The sequence below is a fragment of the Silurus aristotelis genome (assembly GCF_946808225.1).
Source record: "Silurus aristotelis genome assembly, chromosome: 5".
In the NCBI taxonomy this organism is placed as follows: Eukaryota; Metazoa; Chordata; class Actinopteri; order Siluriformes; family Siluridae; genus Silurus; species Silurus aristotelis.
This window is the reverse complement of record NC_139578.1, coordinates 27,363,790-27,386,867: the sequence shown is the minus strand read 5'-3', so window position 1 is coordinate 27,386,867 and position 23,078 is coordinate 27,363,790. Positions and strand designations below refer to the sequence as shown.

Genomic DNA, 23,078 nt, shown 5'->3' with positions numbered 1-23,078 from the left:
CGATGTGTAACCGTACATTGTGTAAAGAAGCTGGTGTTGAATTCATTGAGCGTCTCCAGGAACAGAAACGTCTGTTTGTTTTTGGTTTATTGGTTGAAAAAGAAACGAGTGAATTATGAATATAAACTGGAAAGACATCTGAGCATAAATCAGCGCTCCCTACGTGGATAATATCGACTAAACAAACTAGATTTCGGCTTTAAACACGAATTAGAGGCAGGGGGAAAAAAATGTCAATTTAGCCTGTCTGTGTAGGAGAATTACAACCTTCGGGTTTAATCTTGTGCAATCTGTGTTTCCATGGTTTTGAAACTGTGACAGCGCTGTTGCACATCAGGCTGCCATGTGTCAGTCGCCATTGTTTCCTCTCTCTATCTCCTTTTCATGTGTTTAAACATTTTTGACACATTATTATTCAGAGAGCTCAGAAACGCGTCCCACTGAAACGCCGGACAATTACGACAATACGCAGCTGCGTCGCCTTAAAACAAACCGAGCGCCGGTTGCGTATTTTAGTGGGTTATGGGACACACCTTGTAAAACAAAGGCGGATATTTGCATGTTTATTAAAAGCTTTTCTAGCCCAATGCTTCGGGGTCTTACTGTAATTCCATTCATTCGTTCTTCATGTCCTTTTCTTCTAAGCTGGATGATTAAGATGCAACGTGTTGATTATAAGAAATTGACCCAAACAATATGGCACCTAAGGTCCTGCTGCTACAGCTGCTTTTGTAATCATCATTCAACAATGATAGAACGCTAATGAACGGACATTCAGTGCCACCCAGATGAGGTTCTGTTTTGAGTCTTCTTCATACCATCTCATCAAATTTTTCCTTGACATGCCCACCATTGGCTTGCTCATTAGGTATAAATGTATAGGCAATCAACTTATAAACACAAACTTTGTAAAGACTTTATCTCTGTAATGAGTTTATTAGAGGGACAGCGCATGTAGGACGTTTTGGAGACAAGGTGAGGGAGGTGAGATTGAGATGGTTTGGACATGTGCAGAGGAGGGACATGGGGTATATCAGTAGGGGACTGCTGAGGATGGAGACACCAGGAAGAAGGAAAAGAGGAAGACCAAGGAGGAGGTTTAGATGTGGTGAAGGAAGACATGCAGGTAGTTTGGGTGAGAAAGAGGCAGATGTACTGGACAGGGGGGTATGGAGAGGGATGATCCGCTGTGGCGCCCCCTAATGGGAGAAGCCGAAAGAAGAAGAAGAAGATGCAAAATTATAGTTATATAGTTTATTCATTTCATTTCTAATCTAAGGTCATAGTGGAATAGTTTCCATAAGTAGAATAAAGGAGACATGTCTCACATTTCCAAAAAAGTAAGAAGGTGACCACACAGTTGATATATTTGCATGAAGATGTGATGGATTTAAAAATGATAAAAGAGTTGTAATGGGAATTTCTTTTTTTATTCTCTTCAAAGCTCCAACATGATGCAGTGGATCCATATTTAGAGTAAAACTGCTTGCATGAGCAAACATAAACACTTTCTTCTCAACGCCAGTTACTCTACATGTAAAGAGCATGATGCACACACACACACACACACACACACACACACACACACACACACACACACACACACACACACACACACACTACAGCTTTGAAGGATGAGTGTAACACAGATCGCCATGGTAACCGATTTTCCCGCGGCCCGATCTGCCTGGAGGGTGAAAAGAGATAAACTGCTCCTCTAAAAAGTACGTGGGAGACGTTTGTGGATCCGGAGGGGAGGGGAGGGGGAGGGGAGGAGGTGGATGGAGGGTGGCAACTGTTCCGCCACCGTTCCAGCCTTCGCTTTTTGCCTTCCTGAGTCTTTCTGAGTCTTTCTGTGCTGGATGTTGATGCTGATGCTCCTGATGCTGTTGCTGATACTGATGTTGCTGCTTCTCGCACCCGAGACCAACGTGTGGGATTTGTTTGCCTCCACCTCTTGACTGGTTTGTATCTACGAGCAGATGATCTTTGGTCGTGCAATGCAATTGGAAACTGAAGTCGATGTTGTTCCTCCATGGTGTTGCATGCATGCGATAGCTTTTTTGTAGTAATTTGATCTTTTTTTTTTTTTTTTTTTGGCTGGTTGGAGACTTGAGCGCACGCAGCACCAGACACCAGGGTTGTTAATTAGCCTGTACGAGGGGACGAGGGGGAGGCAAACAAAATATAAAGAAATAAGAATCGGAGATGCACCTGGAAGCTTGCGCGCACCCAGACCTCTGATGCAGAGCACGCAACTTTTTTTGGCAGAAGAAAAAGTTCCTGGAATGTGAACAGCACGAGAGGAGCACTGGAGGACCTGACCTGGCTTTTTTCGGCAGTGAATGCGCTTGGCATGGAGTGAGGGCGGCATCGCGCCTTCGGTCCTCTGTACTCGCTCGTTTCACGGCCGGTCGGCATGGTGCGCTCCGGACAGCACGCGCCGAACGGGACGGGCTCGGGCGCGGACTCGGGCGCGCGCACCGACGGTCCCGGCAACGAGGCGCCCAAGAGCACGAAAACGCGACGCGCAAAACCTCCTCCTCCCCCGGGCAGCCGGAACTGTTTCACCGCCAACAGGTCGCTGTTTATCTTCGCCGAGAATAATCCGGTGAGGAAGTACGCGCGGAGGATCATCGAATGGCCATATCCTTACATTTCACAATTTCTCTGAGGTGTGTGTGTGTGTGTGTGTGTGTGTGTGTGTGTGTGTGTGTGTGTGTGTGTGTGTGTGTGTGTGTGTGTGTGTGTGTGTAAAGACGAGATCAGAGGGTCATGAATAAACACTGACCCACATTCAGTTTAACATCCTCAGGAAAACAATAACAGGCACCAAAATCGTACTTTTCAATTGGTCTAATAGACAGACAGACAGACAGACAGACAGACAGACAGACAGACAGACAGACAGACAGACAGACAGACAGACAGATAGATAGATAGATAGATAGATAGATAGATAGATAGATAGATAGATAGATAGATAGATGGATAGAAAGACAGACAGACAGACAGACAGACAGACAGACAGACAGACAGACAGACAGATAGATAGACAGATAGATAGATAGATAGATAGATAGATAGATAGATAGATAGATAGATAGATAGATAGATAGATAGATAGATAGATAGATAGATGGATGGATGGATGGATGGATGGTTGGATGGTTGGATGCCAGTATTAGTCATAAACACTGTATATGTAAGATCATTGTATAAACATTACAGTATCCAGATTCTACAGAGATGAATACAGATTATTGGCCATTACTTGTACACTCATTGCCCTCTTTATTTGTAGGTAATTGAATCCCAATTACTGACTGTAACCCGTAAGTTGCTGGGTACAGTTTTTTCCACATCCACATAGAAACCAATCAGGACTGCTCTTAACCAGATATTATTTACATGGTGAGAAGGCAATTGTCTTTAATAATAGTTTCATAATGAGTGACTAGTTGTGCATAGCAACAATCAGTAATTGTACAGCTGTATGGTAATTTGACCATTTACAGGACCAATAAGGGGTTGTAGCTACAAGAGGTGGGTGTATCTAGTGGCCACTGAGTGCAGTTCATATTTAATACGTTTAGGTGTGTCGTGTTGCGTCTTGTGTCGTGACTCTGCTTTTGTTTGAGTATCTCTTAGTGCTAAAGAAAAGTCTATTGTGTCTGCAAATGCTCTAAATATGGTTCTCTTGGAGTTTTTTTTCATGTGGAGGATGTTGATTGACGTCAGCACCACGGACAGCGCAGTTGCTTAACGAGGCCAGAGCAAGCGGTCGAGTGTTTTTCCCGCTATAAAACACACTCGTTTGGTCTCGGAAAAAGGCTTAGAGAGTTGTCACGTGTGTCAGAGTAGGGAAATGGCTAGAAGCTCTGGGATAAGGCTGGAAACATGAACACACATTGCTCAAAATTGGGTGTCTTGTACATTAAAATGAATATTTAGATGCACAAAAGTGTGTGACTTTAGGGGTGCAGCTTGTATACCTGTATTTAGAGGTCTTTATGAAAGCAGACATATTGGACCATTAATGGTGCGTTTAAATTGCCTAAATTGGACCTTGGGGAACATAATGTACTTGAACTGGAAGATTTTGCTCTGACCGTAAATAAAGGATTAGCCAGACTGCACTGTGTGCAATCTCATTCTTGCTGAAGGAAGCTCATGTGTTTCCCATGATGTCTTGAGGAGAATAAACCTTGCCTGCTGTTACCTACAGGCCTGGAACACCAGATAGCAATGAAAATAATGAAACACAAACTAAATTTAGCTTAGTGATATGTAAAACAAGTTGATTTGGACAAGTCTTCAGAAAACATTGTATCCTGGTCAGAGCTTAGTTGAATCAGGAGCCTTTCTTGAGAAAGAATTGAATGGGAAATCAGATTTCTGTTTCATTACCCCAACAATGCTCCTCACTCCTTTTGTTAAAGGTATAATAGATTGAATTTGTATTTTTTTTTTTCTAAATACTAAAAGATAATCTTACTGAAGAGTCATACTAATGAAAATACAAGATTTGCACATTATTTTAATGTCCATGAGTCACGATTGTTTGTGCATCGCATCAATCTCATCATATTTACCGGAGCAAGTTTCCAAACCAAATTCAGATTAATGCTTAAAGATTAACGCTATCAAGAGATAAACTGGTGATGAAGTTGGAATTTGCACCTAATACGTTTATTATTCCTGATGAGCGCAACAGTGGTGACTGTGGCAAGGAAAAAATCATGAGATGATATGGGAAGAAACCTTGAGAGAACTTAAAAGGGAACCCATCCTCATCTGGATGGCACAGAATGTCCAAAGTCCGAGTCAAGATCGTTATATTTGCTTTGTATGGTCTCTCATTAGCAATACACCAACAGACTTTTCTACAGTAATTGGAATACCAGCGGTATGTTGTACAGTACGATAGATACATTTACATCAATCTGGATCACTGTAAGATTTTGCAATATAAAATTCCATTGAGATTTACATAATTTCACAAAAATTATACAGAAATTTTGGCCTGTATACCCAAAACAGATTTATTTTATATGGCTATTGGAACAGTCCACTATGGAAACTCAACCAGACCAAAATGAACTTGACCAGAGTTTGAAATGAACGAATCTAAACTCACCAGCCAATTTGCTTTAAAGTATATTAAATCTAACATTCTAAAGTCTAAAAGCACAAACAAAAGAAATAAACCCAATTAGAAGAGTCATACACGAGCCACTTATGCCCAGCTTGCCACTTAACACAAAAACTTCTACTTTTCTTTTCTCATGCTTTTTTTTCTCAAGACTTTCCTTTCTACCCCAGGGTTAGTTACCCAGGCAAATATTGCCACATTATGTTTTTTGAGTGTTTAATATTGCTTATTCAGTAGGAAAATGAATCAGCGCTTCATTATTTGCTGTGTAGTATTGTGTACATCCAAGTAAGCCACATATGCCCAGATGCTGCACAAGGCTGTATGTAATATATCATGATGACTCACAAGTGGTGTATTTGCGCTAATTCAGCACAGGTCTGGATTTAATGAATCTTCGCAGTAGTGAGTGAACATCATTTATAAAAAAATAAGAAACCTGCCAAATTGGGTAGTGATTTCACCGAGTCACCCAAGGCATTACCAACGTGTTAATAAAGTTATAATAGATGGGATTCAATAATCTGTTAGCACTAGACATTCGTAATCTAGAATACGTAGTCTAGTCAAACAAATCAGGAGGTTTTAGGTTCAATTCCCAGCACCACAAACCTTAACTGATTTTCTGATTTTCTCACACTTTCTTTTCACAAAGTCTACATTAATACATCGATTACAAACGCTCTGCATCCAGACTATCGTTCTTAATGGTTGGAAATGCTTACATGTCTGCCCGGCATTTATTTATTTTTTAAATGTTGGGGCAAAGTCAAGAAAAGGCACCGTCACATGACTAATAATGCGTCATCATGTTCAAAAGCCTGAGTTTTCACAGTCCGCACTGCGACGAGTTTTCAAATGTATCCATTTGGAGAGTGTTTTCAAAAAGCTACGATTTTGCTGACTAAAACCTGTCTCAGAGTGGACGGAAGCCCAAAACAGAGAGAAACGTGTGTTTTCTAACGAAAACTTATTAGTGTGAACATGGACCTGGTGTATGCAGCTATATACCATATAAGACTATTTTAAGGGGTTATATTTTTTGCACTGGGGCTTCATGTGACTAATTTTGACCAGTCTCACAAAAGCTGTGAGAAAAGGAAACTACGATCTGATTTAATTAAAATTTTCCAACAAGCCATTCCAGAATTTCCCTTCTCCACATGTTTGGTTCACTTTCATCAAAATGAAAAAACTAAGAACCCCTCACATTTGTGGTGCTGTGGCCAGCCTCTGGTCCGATGAGCTGCTTTCAGCAAAATCGTTTGCATAAACGCATGCTATTAAATATTCCACAACCGAGTGTGTGCTACAGAAATCTCAGGTCATGTGGAGAAATTGTAGAATCACTGAAGTTGAGTTTGGTCTATGGGAATCGACTGTCAACATTTTTCTGGTTCACATGTGGACCGTGTCTTTTCATTTGATGAGTCCACGTGTTTTTTGACGGTCTAGACGCAAAGGTAAAGGTGTTTTTTCTTGTCACGTGTACAATATAGAATTGTGAAATTCTTTCTTTGCATCTCCCAGTGATGCTAGGAATCTGGGGTCACCCATTGCTCAAGGGTGCAAGAGTGGCAGCTTAGCAATACTGGGGCTTGAACCCCAGACCCTTAACCACTGAACTTCTACTTCCCTAGCTTTTGTGAATCCCAGCTTGTCAGGGACCTAAAGGTCAGAGTCCAGGGTCTGCCATGGTACAGCACCCCTGAAGCAGATAAGGTTAAATGCCTTGTTTGAGAGCCCAAAAGTGGCAGCTTGACAATACTTGGGCTTGACCTCCCAACCTTCCAATGAGTAACCCAGAGCTTTAACCACTGCACTACTTTGAGTCCTGGATTGTTCATCAATGGGGAGGACACCTCCAATAAGCGGTCATTTATTCCTGTCTAAAGGGGTCCTAAGTATATATACCTTTAGCTCTGTAGAAACAGTAGATGTTCTTTAAGATAAGGTAAGAATATAAAAAAACTTTAGGAAATGCTGTTATTTGAAAATCCTGCTTCAAGTTCTTGAATCACATTATTCTGTATTTACGACACAATATTTAGGAGCTACAGTGAGACGAGTAGTAAATCTGTGCAGTTACAAGGCTGAAGAGATGTAAGTCTGAGCCTGCCACTGACTTCTATGAATAATTGTTTCAGGGTTGGCTGTTGTTCTGTTTGGAGTGACAGCATTTCAGGGCTTTTTTTTTTTGAAGGATCTGTTTTTCTGTGCTGCCGAAACTGCGACAGTTTCTGCTGCGGCACGTCTGTCTGCCGTGTGTCACTCCCCATTGTTTGATCTGTCTGTCTCTCCTGTCCTTATTGTCATCTATATGACCGCGGAAAACACGGAAAAGTCTTAAGTGCCCACGTTCACCTGATGTGTTTTAATGAGTTCCTTGTTTATAACCTCCTTAAAGCTGTTGTACACGAAGCCCGATGGGAGATCGGGGGAATGTGGGAAGTTCTCGGCGGCCGAGGCTATTTATAGCAGGCGTTTTTTGCGTGGAACCGTTAGGTGTGAATCGCTGAGAATCCTACAGCTTCATTGTGTCTAATGTGGCTTAATGACACCGTTTATGAAGGTGCTAAGGAATTAAGAACGGATCAAATGACATTTTGGTGTCCTAAAGCACATGTTAGCCCTCTGTAGTCCTTTTTGAAGATCCTTTAATTCATATGTATTTATTCATTTTAACCACTTTAGGCTGGATATCCTGTGGATTACTGGAACAATGGAGGTGGAAATATACCCTCGATAGACCCCATGAGCAATATAGCATAACCATTTAGTGTAACTGTGCTTTTGGGATGAAAGTGGAAACCCTCGAGCCCAGAGGAAACCCACGCAGACACCGAGAACATTCGAAGTATAATTTCCTGTAGATTGTAATTTAGAATGAATTGTATAGTGAAGAATTGTAATTGACTATACACTGCGTTCCCTGTGTTCTTGTGCAAGTTACAAAAAGGCTTTTAACCACAGCATACGGTGTGAATGTGAGGGTTTTTCTTTTTTTTCCCTCTTTTTTTTCTTTTCTTTTCCTTCAGTACGGCCGCCTACACAGAATAATGGTTTTCAAAACACTCATCACAAGGCACATTGAACATAATTTAGAGTCAAAGCTATTAGTATGGATGACACTGTAATTTAGCACGGCGATGCACATGCAATTTTAGCAAAGGTCTAGCTAATAGAAATGATTATGAAAAAAATCGCAGATTAGCATCCGATTTCTCCAGATTTTAATTTTTAAATAAATTCATTTGTATTTTATTTTTTGCTGCATTGTTTTGCAGTAGAAGCTACACTCTAATAAGATAAGTAATAAGTAGTTCATCTCTTGACTCTTTTAGTTTGTCTCGTTCCTTCTTTTTATCACATGACTCCCATAGACGTTATGCAGTGCACTACACAGGAAACAGAATTGAGTAGTTCATCTCAATGTCCTCTGGTTCAAATTGTTTGTTCTTTTGTCACATGATTCCAATACATACTATGCAGTTATTGTCAGGGATTTACAGCCACACCTTCACCAAAGCCACCTATCACTCCAAGTAGCTCTCGAACCTACTAACCACCAGCACCTGGCACTCATCAACCACCAGCCTATATAACCTCCGTTCCCCCACCAGCTCATTGTCCGTTCTACATTTTCACCTGAAGAAACACGTCGGACTACCCTAGCTACAGATTACTGTGTTTGCTGGACTTTATTAAGTTCCACAAACTCTCTATTCATTGCATTCACCAGGTTAAGTCAAACCTGGAGTTTATGTTTAGTTTGCTGTTTTCTGCCATTTGACCTTTGCTGTTCATTAAAACCTTCGTTATTTGCATTTCGGTTTCCGGCACGTTCTTCCGCCTGACAGTTATATATACATATATAAATTATTAGAACTATAGTTGAAGTTTGGGTATGTAGACGTTTCACCGATCTGCTTATTGGAAATTTAATATTTGATTTCATTCCTAATTCAAAAAAACGAATTAAAGTAAATGACTTAACAAAAAGATTAGTTCGCTAAAAAGTCACTTCATTTGGGTTTTAAACTAAACTACGTTAGCACTATGAATTCAAGTTTTTGATTTTTTTTTTTTCACCTTTTCATTTCACTGCAAATTGTATCCTGCATATAACTATGTTTGTGACAAATAAAAAATCTTAAATCTTAAATCCATAGTGCTAGCGTTAGCGGCTAACCAGGTAGTGGCTAGCACAATAAATACTTTAGCATTTTCATATATGTGCAACAACAATAACAAATCTTATTTCCAGTACAGTGTGTGTAGCCATGACACTGTGCTAACTCTAGTTTTCTTTATACTCCTGGCATTGTTGTGTATTTTTTCAAGTTTTAAAATAAAATTCTCAAAGTGCGCCACTTTATACGTTCCTGAGGAAACTCAGATTGTAACTATGTTCCGCATGTAAAAATGTTTGCAAACCTGTATCATTGCACCCCTAGTATATAAACTGTAAAAGACAAGCTAGGATATGCTATGAATTTACAATAATATATAGTTATACAGAGATAATAGAAATGTACAGGTTGTAGCTGAACTGCACAATGATTACTGGCAGTAGAAATCAGTACAACATTAGAGAGACATCAGTGTCTTAGCAGTGTACTGTAGAGTTCAGTAAGGTGATGGTTGTTGGAAATAAAGGTGGCTGGCTGCTATTAAACACATTAATTGGATTTGAAAAATATATATGTTCATGGCTGGTGCTGTTTCTTCTATCATTTCTATGAAAAGTTCATGGTTGTGTGTCACATCGATGCCATTACAGGAAGTGATCTTGAGCATGAAGAATCCTTTTTGGCTGGTAGCTCCAAAAGACAACAGATGAGCTATTTTACAGGTGACGTTCAGCATCATATTGATGAGAAATAGAGCTTCAACAGTAGTAAAGACGGACTCAAATCCCAGAATGTATTGCGGTTATAGAAATGCGGTTGCATAGAGTTATGACAGAGACTCACCTCAGCTAGCGATAGTGAAGATTGGGGTGATGGTGAAAAAAGTTTTAAAAGCTGATCTCTTTCAGCAAGTGTACAAGCCAGATAGATAACAGGATTAAAGCACCGCTGCATCTCTCTCTTTGGATAAAGATGAAGCGAGGGTTTTCCATAGTTTTTCCCATTTTGCTCCATAGAGATAAAATTATTCCTAGTGGTCTAAAGGGGGCAAGAATCATGCTGCCTGCTGTTTACTGTATGAACATTTTCCATAAAAGAAAAATGCACAGGACAGTTATAGGCAGGGTTGCCAGATTGAGCCAGTTTACATATAAACAATATCCGATAAGATCTAGATTTATCAAAAAAATTTTTTAGAATGAAGACGATCAAAGCCACAGAGCGAGTGCAGACTGTGTGTCTACGCTCTACCAGATGGCATTGTGGGTAATGCTGGAAACTGTTAAACACATGTCAAGTATACTGTATGATTCGATTGATATACAAGTTGTTTCATTGTTTTTTATTGACTGTCCATTAGAGTTTTCTATACACCTTAACCTACCTGTTACTCCATTCGAGTACATGATCCTCACTACCATTATTGCCAATTGCGTCGTTCTGGCTTTGGAGCAGCATCTTCCTGGAGAGGACAAAACACCCATGGCCAAAAAACTGGTGAGTTTTATTCTTTTCAACAACTGTAACTTCTAGACTTATCCAAACACCATAAGCATGAATGCTGTAGGATTTTTTTGAACATGATATGGATATTGAAAAGAGAAAAAAAGAAAGCATAAGTGCAAATGAAACAGTACTGAGTCATATGATGGCGTGCTATCAGATCTGCGCTTGCACATTAAAGAGCTTTTTAGTCTGAATCTCTAAGTGAGATAAGAGTTGCGCCATGATCATGATGAACTCTCTACAAAGAGAACGTGGAGGACGTGTTTAATATAATATACAACCGCACGTCATATCTGCAACGCCCACAGCCCTTTTTGCGCTCGGTGCGTGCATGATTCATGGGCAGATTCTGCGAATCAAAGCTCATAGCTCTCGTCGACTTAAATGAGAGCCGTCGTATCAATAGCAAATGCTGATTTTTATGTTTTTCTCATGTGCATTAAAGAGGAAACAATGTGTCTTTATCTCACCTCTGACTCGTCCTTTTATCCCTCCCCTGTATCTCTTGGCTTAACCGTGGTAACGACACCGAGCTCGTTTCCTCTCCTTTTTTTACTTTGATAAAGACATTGAAATCGAACACAACAGATGAAACGAGCTCACCTACAGTCTAGACACTGCTCTGTTATGCACAAAAAAAATATATATAAAAACCTGTCTCCTAGGTATATAATCTAAAAGTAAATGTGTGGAAAATTGAGGTTGAATAGAAAGACGTCAAATCAATCTCATAAACTTTTTTGCTGAACAGCACTCATTCGCTTTGTTTCTCTGTCCACACTGTAACAGGAGAAGACCGAGCCGTATTTTATTGGGATCTTTTGTTTCGAAGCTGCCATCAAGCTGCTCGCTTTGGGGTTTGTGTTTCACAAAGGCTCATACTTAAGGAATGGCTGGAACGTCATGGATTTTATTGTGGTGCTAAGCGGGTAAGTGATATTTCTCTGACTTTTAGTTGAAATCCTCATATTTTTTCGAAACAGTTCTAAATGTTCTACCAAAGATAAGCCACGCCCAATCAATCCATTGATGCATTGTAAAACCATAACAGTGTCACTGTCCATTGATAGATATTTTAAATAGGAAGATATATTTTATTTTTCCAGCCACCAATCAATAGTTATTATTATAAAGTTCCTACCAAACCATCCATGTTCATGTTCCTGCCCCCCCCCCCCCACACTACTTATTCAGAGCTTCGTTCTGTGCTGATAAATGCAAGCATTTAGACTTCTTACTTTCACACCGACATCACAACCCTCACTTTTTTTTCCGATCAGGTTTATATAAAAGCGTCATCATCATCATCATCATCATCATCATCATCAGACTGATTTGCTGGTAGCTATGCGACAGAACAAGCTGCCAGAGCTGGAGCTCTGAGTAAGACTGGATCCTTACCAAAATGATTCTTGGATAATCTTGTCAGTTCTTTTATTTTGGTCCGATCAAGGATTTGAAAAGGTGCTACCTGGGCATTAAGGTCTAGCTGTGAAAACGTGCTCCTAAATGCAGGATACTTTCTTAAATAAGGAAGCCTTTTTTCTTCTTTTAGACACTTAAAGCAAGATCTTATTGGCAGAGGTGGCGTTTCCGAACCTTATGCATCTTATACCAATCAACCAAGAAAACCATACTAACTACCACTCAGTTTCCGGCATTTGGGAAAGTCTTTATGCAGAGTGACTTACAATTATATAATTTATACAACTAAGCAATTGAGGGCCTTGCTTAAGGGCCCAGCACTTGTAGCAAAGAGGTGCTGAGATTTAAACTCATGACCTTCCATTTATGGCATTTGGCAGAGGCCCTTAGCCAAAGCGACATACGTTTATCTCATTCATACAACTAAATAGTGAAGGTAAGTGCCTTGCTCAAGGGCCCCAAGAGTGGCAGTTGGGTGATACTAGGGCTTGAACCCCTGACCTTCCAATCAATAACCCAGAGCCTTGACCAATGAGCTATGACCTCCCACAAGAACTGCTAAGCAAACCCACTTTTGAGTCACCAGGGATCCAATAGAAGCAGAATCATCCTTGTTGCCAAGTATTATGGGTCGCACCTACAAGGAATGTCTTAAGCTGGCACTAAATATATATAAATATATATATATGTATGTATATTAAAAAAATATATTTAAAAAAAACAACAATTAATTAATATATTAACTATTTAGTTTGTGCATTGTATGTAAAGTGAGGCAGTGCAAATAATAATGTAAGTAAGTATTTTGCCCATTTAGCTCCACAAACAAATTATCACACCTAGTGGTTAAAAACTTGCTAAAATATAGGTCTATTGGGACAAGAATCACGCTGCCCCATGCTGACGCCATAGAAATTTTAAGTTGCCAGATTGAGCAGGTTTGAATATAATATGTATCAGACAATAACTTGTTTTATCGAAAATCTTCAGAATTTTATCTTAGTAGGGTCAAAGTGTCTATTTTGTTCAGAACTGAATTTATCGTAAAACACATTGCATAGATTAGGTGAGGTGGGATTATGGAGTGGACGTTGCCAGTAGATGAGAAATGCACATCACAGAGACTTTGGTTCTAATGCAAAGATTAAGAAAAAGTTCAAAGATATCTTTCTTTTTTAATATATTAGCCTAGAGGTGTGTTAGAGCTGGATAGTTTGGACACTTGGCAATCACACCTGCAGTATCAATGTATTTACAACTGCTTAAGTGCTTATACTATATCATTTTGTTTGAGGTTATGTTGCTATTAATGTTTTCCTTGCTCACCATAGTATACAGTTAGAAGCCATTGAGCCATAATTACATCAAGTAGTTTTGTATCTACAGCTAGATTCGACTTGCATAATAACAATACACACCTAGCCATGGATTATCCTGTATATACCATACTCATTTGCCAGCATTCAGAAGTTGTTTATGATGTTTGCAGTGCAAAACTGAATAAATGAATAATAAATAATGGTTTATTTTTTTAGCTGTTTTAGTTAGTAGAGCCAGAATTCTGCCTTTTCTAAGTCATACACAGAGATCACAAAACATTTATATAGTTTGGTAAGGTCATTAGGAAGTGTTTATGCGATCGGTGGATTACTCTGCATGCCATTGTAACTGTATGTTACTTGGGTTACAATTGATTCTAAGGAAGTGAATGAGTTCGTACCTTTCTAGCGTTTATGTCATTATGGAAACAAAATGCAGCCACATGAGCACTGCAGTAGCTTACTTTAAGTTAGAAGTGGTAGCTCAGTGGATAAGCTGTTAGGCTTCTATTCAGAAGGTCATGGGTTCAGAGCTTGGCACTACCAAGCTGCAACTGCTGGGCCCTTGAGCAAAGCTCCTAATTGCTCAGCTGTAGAACTGAGATAACTGTAAGTCACTCTGGATAAGGGTGTCTGTCAAATGCCATAAATGTCAACACCTTTTCTTTCATTGTTAATCATTGTAAATACTTGCCAGTCTATCCAGATTGTCATCATCTTAAAACATCTTAAAACCCAGCCATGAATTGGTTTAATTTTCCCCTCATCCCTAAGGAAGATAAATACAAGTCTAGTAGGGCGAGAACATGGTAATATTTACCAAAAGGCAGTGGTGGACAAAGTACACAAACCATGTAGTAGAGATACAGTAGAGGTAAAAGTGTCCCTTTAAACTTTTACTTGAGTAAAAGTACAAAAGTATTTGCCTTAAAATGTACCTAAGTATCCAAAGAACTATGATTTATAATGGGTATAATGTTCATGTTATCATTTTGGTCACAAGACTCTTTGCTAAATAAATGTAGTTTATGTAAAGAGACTCTAATGTTACTCTCAGAACACTGATCTATTAATAGAATAATATTAATGAGTCAAACACTGGTTGATTTCTGTTATAATGATCATGAGAACAAAACCTTCTTTTTAACTATTTCAAAAAATCGCACAAACAAGGCCACGGGTGTTGTAGCGCGTTCGAGTCAGGAGTTTATCATTTATTCCTCCCAAAACGTTTTTGCTGTTGAACTGATGTTTAACTGTATGTTGGTGATAAGTAGATACACCAAACGCTAATCAAAACAAGTGCGCCGCTATACACTGATTGGTGGATTGCTTTGTGTTTGAATAGTTACGTTTTTTTACCTCATAAATAAAAAAGAAATTTCGCAAGAAGTAATAAGCATATTTGGATTTTAAATTTAAAGTCTCCCTACATGGAAATACTTTAGTAGAGTGCAGATACGTGAAAAAAAAAGCTACTTAAGGAATTGCATTGATTTCGTTACTTTCCACCACTGACAACAAGACTGCAAAATCCCACTTGTGCATGTGGAAATGCGCTTTAAGTTGGTCGACATGTTGTTGTTTACTGTCATGCACTGGAAGTTTTACATCTCCCGATCTCTCTAAGTTTTATTATTCGGGAGTTTCTCCATACAGTTTTTCCCTTAAAGCGTTTTTTTTTTATCGGTTAGAAGGTGGCAGTGAGTAACACTGTCAGCTGCTGCTGGGTTTCTGTACGGGGGCGTCGCTATGGGTGGGTTTTGCAGCATTCCGAAACACTGCAGCGATTCCAGGTTAGAAAGTTGTGTTTTTATGGTTGTTTACATGGATTTCAACTGAAGTGACCTCTCTGAACTGAGATGAAGACGTTTGAGTCATTTGCCTATGTTTATAAATCTATAGTTCCTATAGGTAACTTCTCATGAGGATTACAGGAGCATTTCAAGTCTTTTTCCATGCATGTGGTCGAAATTTCATATCATGTACAATAGCTTAAGGGATTGGATGTGCAAGTGTTATGAATAATTCATTGTAATTTGTGTAATGATTTCTATAGTGATGCATACGTAGCTGGACGTAATTTAAATACCCCACTCCAAAGTCACATTGAAAGCAGTTTTAAAAATGATTTATATGAAATGATATCTATATTTATATTAGGAGTCTATAAATAGTTCCATTTGATTGGCGTTGAATTTATGGAAGATCATTTTAATGGCCTATTTTTTTTCTTGGTGTATGATATTGTCCTGAAGTCGTCCTTATTGAGGCTTTTAGAGCTTTCCAGTGCTGATTAAATAGAGAGGCTTCATCCTTCATCCAAACAGAATTTTGGCAAAGGTTCCATGACGTCAGCCAGTCAGCAGACGAGATGAAGTAAAACTCAGCCAAGATGTTGGCTTTGAGAAACTGCTCTGCTCCGACACTCAAGTCTAAGGGTGTTGCGGTTAAAGTGGCACATGTTCGAGTCACATTGTTTTTTTTTTACTATGGCAGCATTTTTTTTATTTTTAAAGAGAATAAATACGCTGTTTGACTGGTGAATGAATCGAACCTATTTATAATGATAAACATGACAATAGCAAAGTTTGATGAATTTTCTCACATCCCAGTTTGGGATTTTTGACATGGAATCATGATTATAATGTTTACTATTTACAACGTTTGCCATTATGACACTATTGAGTGTCTTCAGTCTTGAAAGTGTCTTAACAACCTTAAGTTTATTCCTTTACTACATATAAAGAGGACAAAAACTGCTTTTTTATTTCAGACAACAACATAAATTCACTATATGGGTAAATGTTTGTGGACACCTGACCATACGATTGGTACATTCCATTCCACATTTAGTCCCCATTTGCTAGTATAGTAACCTCCACTCTTCTAGGAAGATGTTCTACTAGATTTTGTGGAGATTTGTGCTCATTTAGCTACGAGAGTTGGTAAAGTCAGGTACTGATGTAGGTGAGAAGGTGAGCAGGTCTGGGGTGTAGTCAGCACTCACATATCTTCCTGCCCCTCTCCCCCCCGTGGATCTTCCCACTTCATCCAGGCCTGCCTGGATTGGATGTCAACAGTCTCCTACACTGATGTCAACAGTCTCCTACACTGACTCAGAAATACACTTCGCTTTTGATCATCATCACTGCACCCCGCAACATTGTATACCCGCCACAAATGGACATTCGGTGTAACCCAGATGAGGATGGGTTCCCTCTTGAGTCTGGTTCCTCTCAAGGTTTCTTCCTTATGCCATCTCGGGGAGTTTTTCCTTGCCACAGTCGCCAGTCGCCACCGGCTTGCTCATCAGGGACAAACTTACTCATAAAGAACATATTCATTTTTAATCACCGCATTATCTGTGTAAAGCTGCTTTGAGACAATGTTCATTGTTAAAAGCGCTATACAAATAAAAATGAATTGAATTGAATATCTCATAGAGTTTGCTTTGTGCACAGGGAACTGGTTTGGGTCTCCTAGTTCAAGTATATTATAAAAATACCTTTGTCAATATAATGTATATTAGCATATGACCTCTTATCTCATGATTTTATGATAAATGAATCAGTATTACTGGCAGCTTTTGCAATTCATGTATATAACTTATAGTACAGTAGGTGTCATTGTATCAAATGAATACTGTTCTCAAACTCTTTCATTGCAAACATAAATACGTTGATTTTCTTCCATTTTGTTTATTATATCAAACCCATATCCCTGGTGGTGTTCTTTCAGCCATTAAGGCTCATGTTTGTACTCTTGAAATGTCAACCAATTACCAAAATATATTTGTTTGGGGCTACAGTGTATCATAAAAGAAACACTATTGAGGTTTTAGAGATATAATCCTAATTAAAAACTGTGTAATGTTTCTAAAAGTTAATGGTCATCCTAAAAGTAAAAACAAAGTGAATTAAATCAAGAAATGGACCATTATTAAAAGACTACTGAGGTATTTTTTAATAGGTTGTGCGTAAAAGTGAATCAATTACGACCATTAGATGATATTTTACATATGTCAAGATCTATTTTATAGCTATATTATAGCAACGAATGTATTTTCTTACTTATGAAAGCACAAAGAATTATGGGTACAAGCACATAGGCATGGACACAATGAATAATATTACAATTTAATCTTGAAATGAAGCATAATCATATACTAGACTCACTAATGTTGTGAAAGGGACACACACTCTCTATATAGATTAAATACACAAAGCAAACAGGCTTTCTCAACCATTCCTACCAAATAATAAACTGAATCCGATGCATGAGCTTCCTGCAGCATATTAATTTGTCGTCTCAATACTGTATATTTCACGTCGCAAGTCTCTGTACATGATTTCCGACAGCCAAAGCTTTATCGTATATTACAGGCGGATTTTTAGGATTCAGTTAAAATGTGTAAATAGCCAGGAGATGGATGCTAAAGGTGTCCAATTCCCTAATTTTAGAGCTAATCTGTTATATCACATTTGCCCCTTCCTAGTACAATCTCTCCTCTTTGCAATGTAACCCAGTTTCCCCCCCCCTTGCTGTATGCAGCTGACACACTTTTAGCCATCACACACTGGGCCTTCTTCGACACAGAAAAAAAGTAAGTCAGACTTAAAAGAAAACTACACATGTGTCACTGCAGTCTGCGGGGACTAGAAACAAGGCCAGTGGACCACAGCTAGCGGCTGTCATTTCATCCGGAATTAATGAATCGCCTCTAGCAAATCAGCAGAGACGCACCGAGCTAATTTGATATTCTTTCTAAGTCCGAGGGGATCGCACGTGGAGAAAGTTTATCTTTAATATACCGTAATGTTCATTTTGGTATAACAGTTCTTTTATTGGCAGCACTCGTGTGCATGTAAGTGGCTCCCTGTCGGAGGTTAGTGTGCCCCCCTGGGAAGCTATTCTCCTTTTTATATTAGCTCTGTTTGAGGGTGTAAAGTGTTTAAAATTACAAATGCTTCTTAAATAAGCCTCTGTAAACCAAAAGCTGTGCTGGTCTGTTTGGAGAGGTTGAATTTTTTGACGATATGGTGCATGACAGTATGTCAGCGAAGGGCCTGAAATGTGGATAAAGTCTGCACCGAAATTTCTGTCAAGCTGATCCTCTGGCATTTGTATTAAATTAGGCAGTCACGTGACATTCGAAGAATAAGATATGTGACAGCCTAGGAAACGCTTCACCTGATGAAATCTGGAAAGTTTGCGAAGTTCTAGCATTCTACAGTAGTTCTAGTGCAGCTAGGAGAAACTTGCATCCACCTTTTAATGCCGATTGTTCCAGCGTTCATCTTCAGGAAGTGCTTGATCCTGGTTCCTGATTCATCCTCGGAACCATGGATTAGTGTCTAGATCAGGGGTCACCAACATTTTTGGAAACTAGGAGTACTCTTGGGTACCGATTAATGTGAAGGGCTACCAGTTTGATACACAGTTTTCAGTTTGATCTAAGATAACAAATTTGCTCAATATACCTTTAATTATATGTTATTATTAATAATTAATAATATTTATCTATGTGAAGACACTGATCATGTTAATGATTTCTCATAATAATTATCAACAATGATTTAACAAATCAGGAAACAGCTTTTTTTAGAAAAGGCCTGTGGGCTACTCATGTGGTCCTTGCGGGCTACCTTGTTGGTGACTTCTGGTCTAGACCATCACAGGGCATTGTGTATACTGTACACGTGTTCAAATGCTCATTCACACCTACAATGTCCAATTCAGAAGGAATCCACCTACTGCAGGTTGAAGGAAACCTTTTGGAGATTAGATGTAATACCTAAAATAAATACAGTGTCTCACAAATGTAAGTGCAACCCTCTCATTTCAGCAACCATTTTAATATTTCTTCAAATGGGACAATATTATAGAAATGTCTTACAACAACAGAACGAAACAAAACCATTCATACATCAATTTAATTCATTTTATTTGTTTAACATTGGAAATTGTCTCAAAGCAGATGTACAGAGATAAAAAGATTGTAAAAGAATGTATATAAGTTTGTCCCTAATGAGTGAGGAAAATCTTCCTCATACCTGAGATGCTATGAGAAAGAAACCTAGAGAGGAACAAAACTCAAAAGGGAATCCATCTTCATCTGAGTGGCACCATGTCAATGTCAATCATCTTCTGATGGACTGAACCTTTAAAATGACTTATTGGTGTTATTGGTTCTAGAGAACCTTTTTGCCCAACGTATGGGTAGTGTCTCCCAATAAACACTGCTCTTCAATAGTTGTACGAAGCAAAAACACTTGGTTATGATATAATTGATTTATCGTTAAGTCTGAAGCTGGATTTTGAGTAAAAGAGCTGACTTTCTTTTCTGCGATCGTGCTGAAGGTGGAGATCTGAGTCATGTTTTTTTTTTTTTTGCATGTCTGAGTAAGTGTTTAACAGTCAGCCGAAATAAATAAAAAGTCTCGGCACTAAGAAGCGCTAAAGAGTGTTATTGTTTGTGTCGAGCCTGTGAAATGACCAAAAGTGCCATCTTTGACAGTCACGGCAGCCTGTGAGTCTGAAGCTAGGCCTCATTATTCATACATCAGCATGGTGTACCATGTCTTCAATGTTCAACATGAATTTTTTTTTAAATAAAATAAAATAGCATGCAAGTGAAAATTCAAGTGAATCCTGTTATGTAATGTATATGTTACAATATATTTAATATATTACTATAATTTGGTGCAACCAGTGGTGGGCCATGCATTTGGTACCTGGGCCTTTAATGGGGACTTACCCAACTATATTCACCTCTTAATACCACCACTATCACATCACAATAATAGAAAACAATGATACTATGCAAAAACGCAATATAACAGCGCGTGGCATTACAGAGAGAGAGAGAAGCATTTCACATATTGAGGGTGAATACCATTTTACTAAAGCAAAAAAACCCAGTTAAGACTCCAAACCTCTACACTACAACCGCAACTGTGCCACCTACATCATCTGGAGCAGTTCAGAATCAATATTTGTCTGATAACGTGACAAAAACATTATAAATGTAAATAAAATACAACCTACTCACCAGAGATGCAGCCTCATAATTTGCATCGCTCCTAGAGAGTGTAATCCAGTGGTACCACTCGTATTCACTTGTCTGGAAATGGAAAACAAACCATTTCCCGGGCTGAGACAAGCTAGATAGCTTCAGGGTTAGCCGACCTGTTCTCTTGATGTCTAGCTTTTTTCGAAAATGTATTTGTACCAAATCAATTTCTCTTCCTCTGTAGGCATTAAAAAGTCTAACTCTGATTTATTAATGTGTACAGCGCTACACATGTGTTTTGCCAGTCGAACTTGGCTGTAACAGTTTCCCTCTGACCAACCAATCAGAGGACAGAAAAATGCTAACGCTATTCTGGGCCAGCTAGCTGCCCTGTGAGGCAAATATGTAATCTGATTTCTTAAAGAAACAGATCCATTGCTAATAAAGACTAAGGTATAAAGGCCAGCAGTACTGACTTTGAAGGCCCTGGGCAGATTAAATTGACATGGCAGCACATAGAGGCTGAAATCTGATTGGAAAAAAAATTTAACATCCACATACTGGAAGCAGTGCATTGCATACTGGAAGCAGTGCAGCAAGAGAAACGCTACAAAATGAAGAGAATAAACTGTTGGCAATAAATTAATACAATTTCATGGAACAAATATTAGAATTTAGGTTTTAAATGTAGGTCAGTGCTTCTGATAGTGTTTAGGCCAGCAGAGAAGGCTTTGCTGGCCCTGACCGCCCACCACTGGGTGCCACCCAGATGAGCAGAGGTTCCCTTTTGAATCTTGATCCTCTGAAGGTTTTTCCTCATAACATCTTATTCATTGCCACAGTTGTTCATTTAGGAAACAGTTACGAGGAACACATGCACAGGAACTAAACTTAAACATACCAACTTTATAACTTCTTTATCTCTGTAAAACTGCTTTGGGACAATGTCCATTGTTTAAAGCTCTACACAGATTAAACTGATATTGAATCGAATTAAACCCTGAGGAAAACCCTAGATTTCTTTAAAGAACACTTTAGAGGGCGTTAAATAAACACGCCTTAACCAAACTCATAATCACTGAAACAACTTTTGTTTCTATGGTGATATTATAATGGTTTTTGAAAACATTTAATAAAGAAAAGACCTTATTAATCAGACACACATTGCATTGTGTCACCAAAATGTTAAACATGCACATATAAAAAACAAAAAACAACAACTAGCATCCAAATGGGAATAACTCAAACGCTCTGCATCTGCTGGAGTCATGTTAATGATTCACAGCTCAGTGTTGATACGGCCACCACCACCATCACCCTTCCCCCACTCTCTCTCTCTCTCTCTCTCTCTCTCTCTCTCTCTCTCTCTCTCTCTCTCTCTCTCTCTCTCTCTCGCTCTCTCTCTCCACCTTCTGATTTCGCCTTGGCCTCTAACAGCTCGTTACTGTGCAAGCATGTAGGTGTACGTGTGTGGGAGAGGGCGACTTCAGTTCGGGTTAGGAATTCAAAGCTTGGAAGTGTCAGGTGCAATTTCGCTCCCCCTTTTCAGAATGGTGAAAGACGCCACATATTTGGACGACATCATCACAAAAGGCGTAAAAGTCTCATTCAGGACGAGCGTGGCATGCACATTCACCCTGTGATCATTAATTTGTCGACACCTTCAGCGAAGCCTGAGAGAGGCCGTATTAAGAAATGTGTGCTGAATGCAGTGGGCTGGAATGTGGTGAGCCATGCCTGTCAGGTTTGAGAGACATAGTGAAAAGAAAATGAAGTGTAAGTTGTACAATAGCAAGATTTCCCGTGACAGGGCATGAATGTGAGAAGACGTGATAGGTTAAGTGTTTGTCAGGGAATTTGGTGTTGGTGGCTTATTAATTAAAATGTAAAACAAATAAAACACCAAGGGTTTAAATCATATTTTGGATTAACCTTGTTATATGTATATATCTCAAAAAAGTGAGTACACCCCTGACATTTCAGCACACATTTTAGTAGAGCTTATCAAGGGACAAATGAAACTTGGATATATTTTAGAGTAGTCAATGTGCAGTTTGTACAGTAGTACAGATTTACTGTCCTCTAAAAATAACTTAACATGCAGCCATTATTGTCTAAATAACTGGCAACAAAAGTAAGTACACCCTAAGTGAACAGTCAAAACTGTGTCCAAAGGGTGAATATTTTGAGTGAGCACCATTGTTATCTAGCACTGCCTTAATCCTTCTGGGAATATAATTAATCAGAGCTGCACAGGTTGTTGCTGGGATCCTCTTCCACTCCTCCATAATGACATTACAGAGCTGCTGGATGTTAGACACATGGTGCTTTATCGCCTTCCGCTTGAGGATGCACCACAGGTGCTCAATAGGGTTCAGGTCTGGAGACATACTTGGCCACTCCATCACCTTCACCTTTAGCTTCCTTACCAAGGCAGTTGTCATCTTGTAGGTGTGTTTGGGGTCATTAGTATGTTGGAAAATTGCTATTTTGCCCAGTTTCTGAAGGGAGCAGCATTATGTTCT

General features: G+C 39.1%; 1 protein-coding gene across 3 annotated transcripts in view; it reads left to right on the top strand.

The window, feature by feature from the left end:
• Positions 1-1,617: 1,617 nt before the first annotated feature.
• Positions 1,618-23,078, top strand: part of cacna1eb (calcium channel, voltage-dependent, R type, alpha 1E subunit b) — a 93,025-nt gene continuing 71,564 nt past the window's right edge. The window contains exons 1-4 of one of the 3 annotated variants that reach the window (XM_083542561.1): positions 1,677-1,964; positions 2,272-2,646; positions 10,680-10,785; positions 11,584-11,723. In XM_083542561.1, the coding sequence (XP_083398687.1) occupies positions 2,420-2,646; positions 10,680-10,785; positions 11,584-11,723 (473 nt within the window). In that variant the 5' untranslated portion in view covers positions 1,677-1,964; positions 2,272-2,419. Of the gene's footprint in view, positions 2,647-10,679; positions 10,786-11,583; positions 11,724-23,078 lie in introns of all 3 variants that reach the window. The other 2 variants (XM_083542560.1, XM_083542559.1) reach the window with 2 other exon arrangements.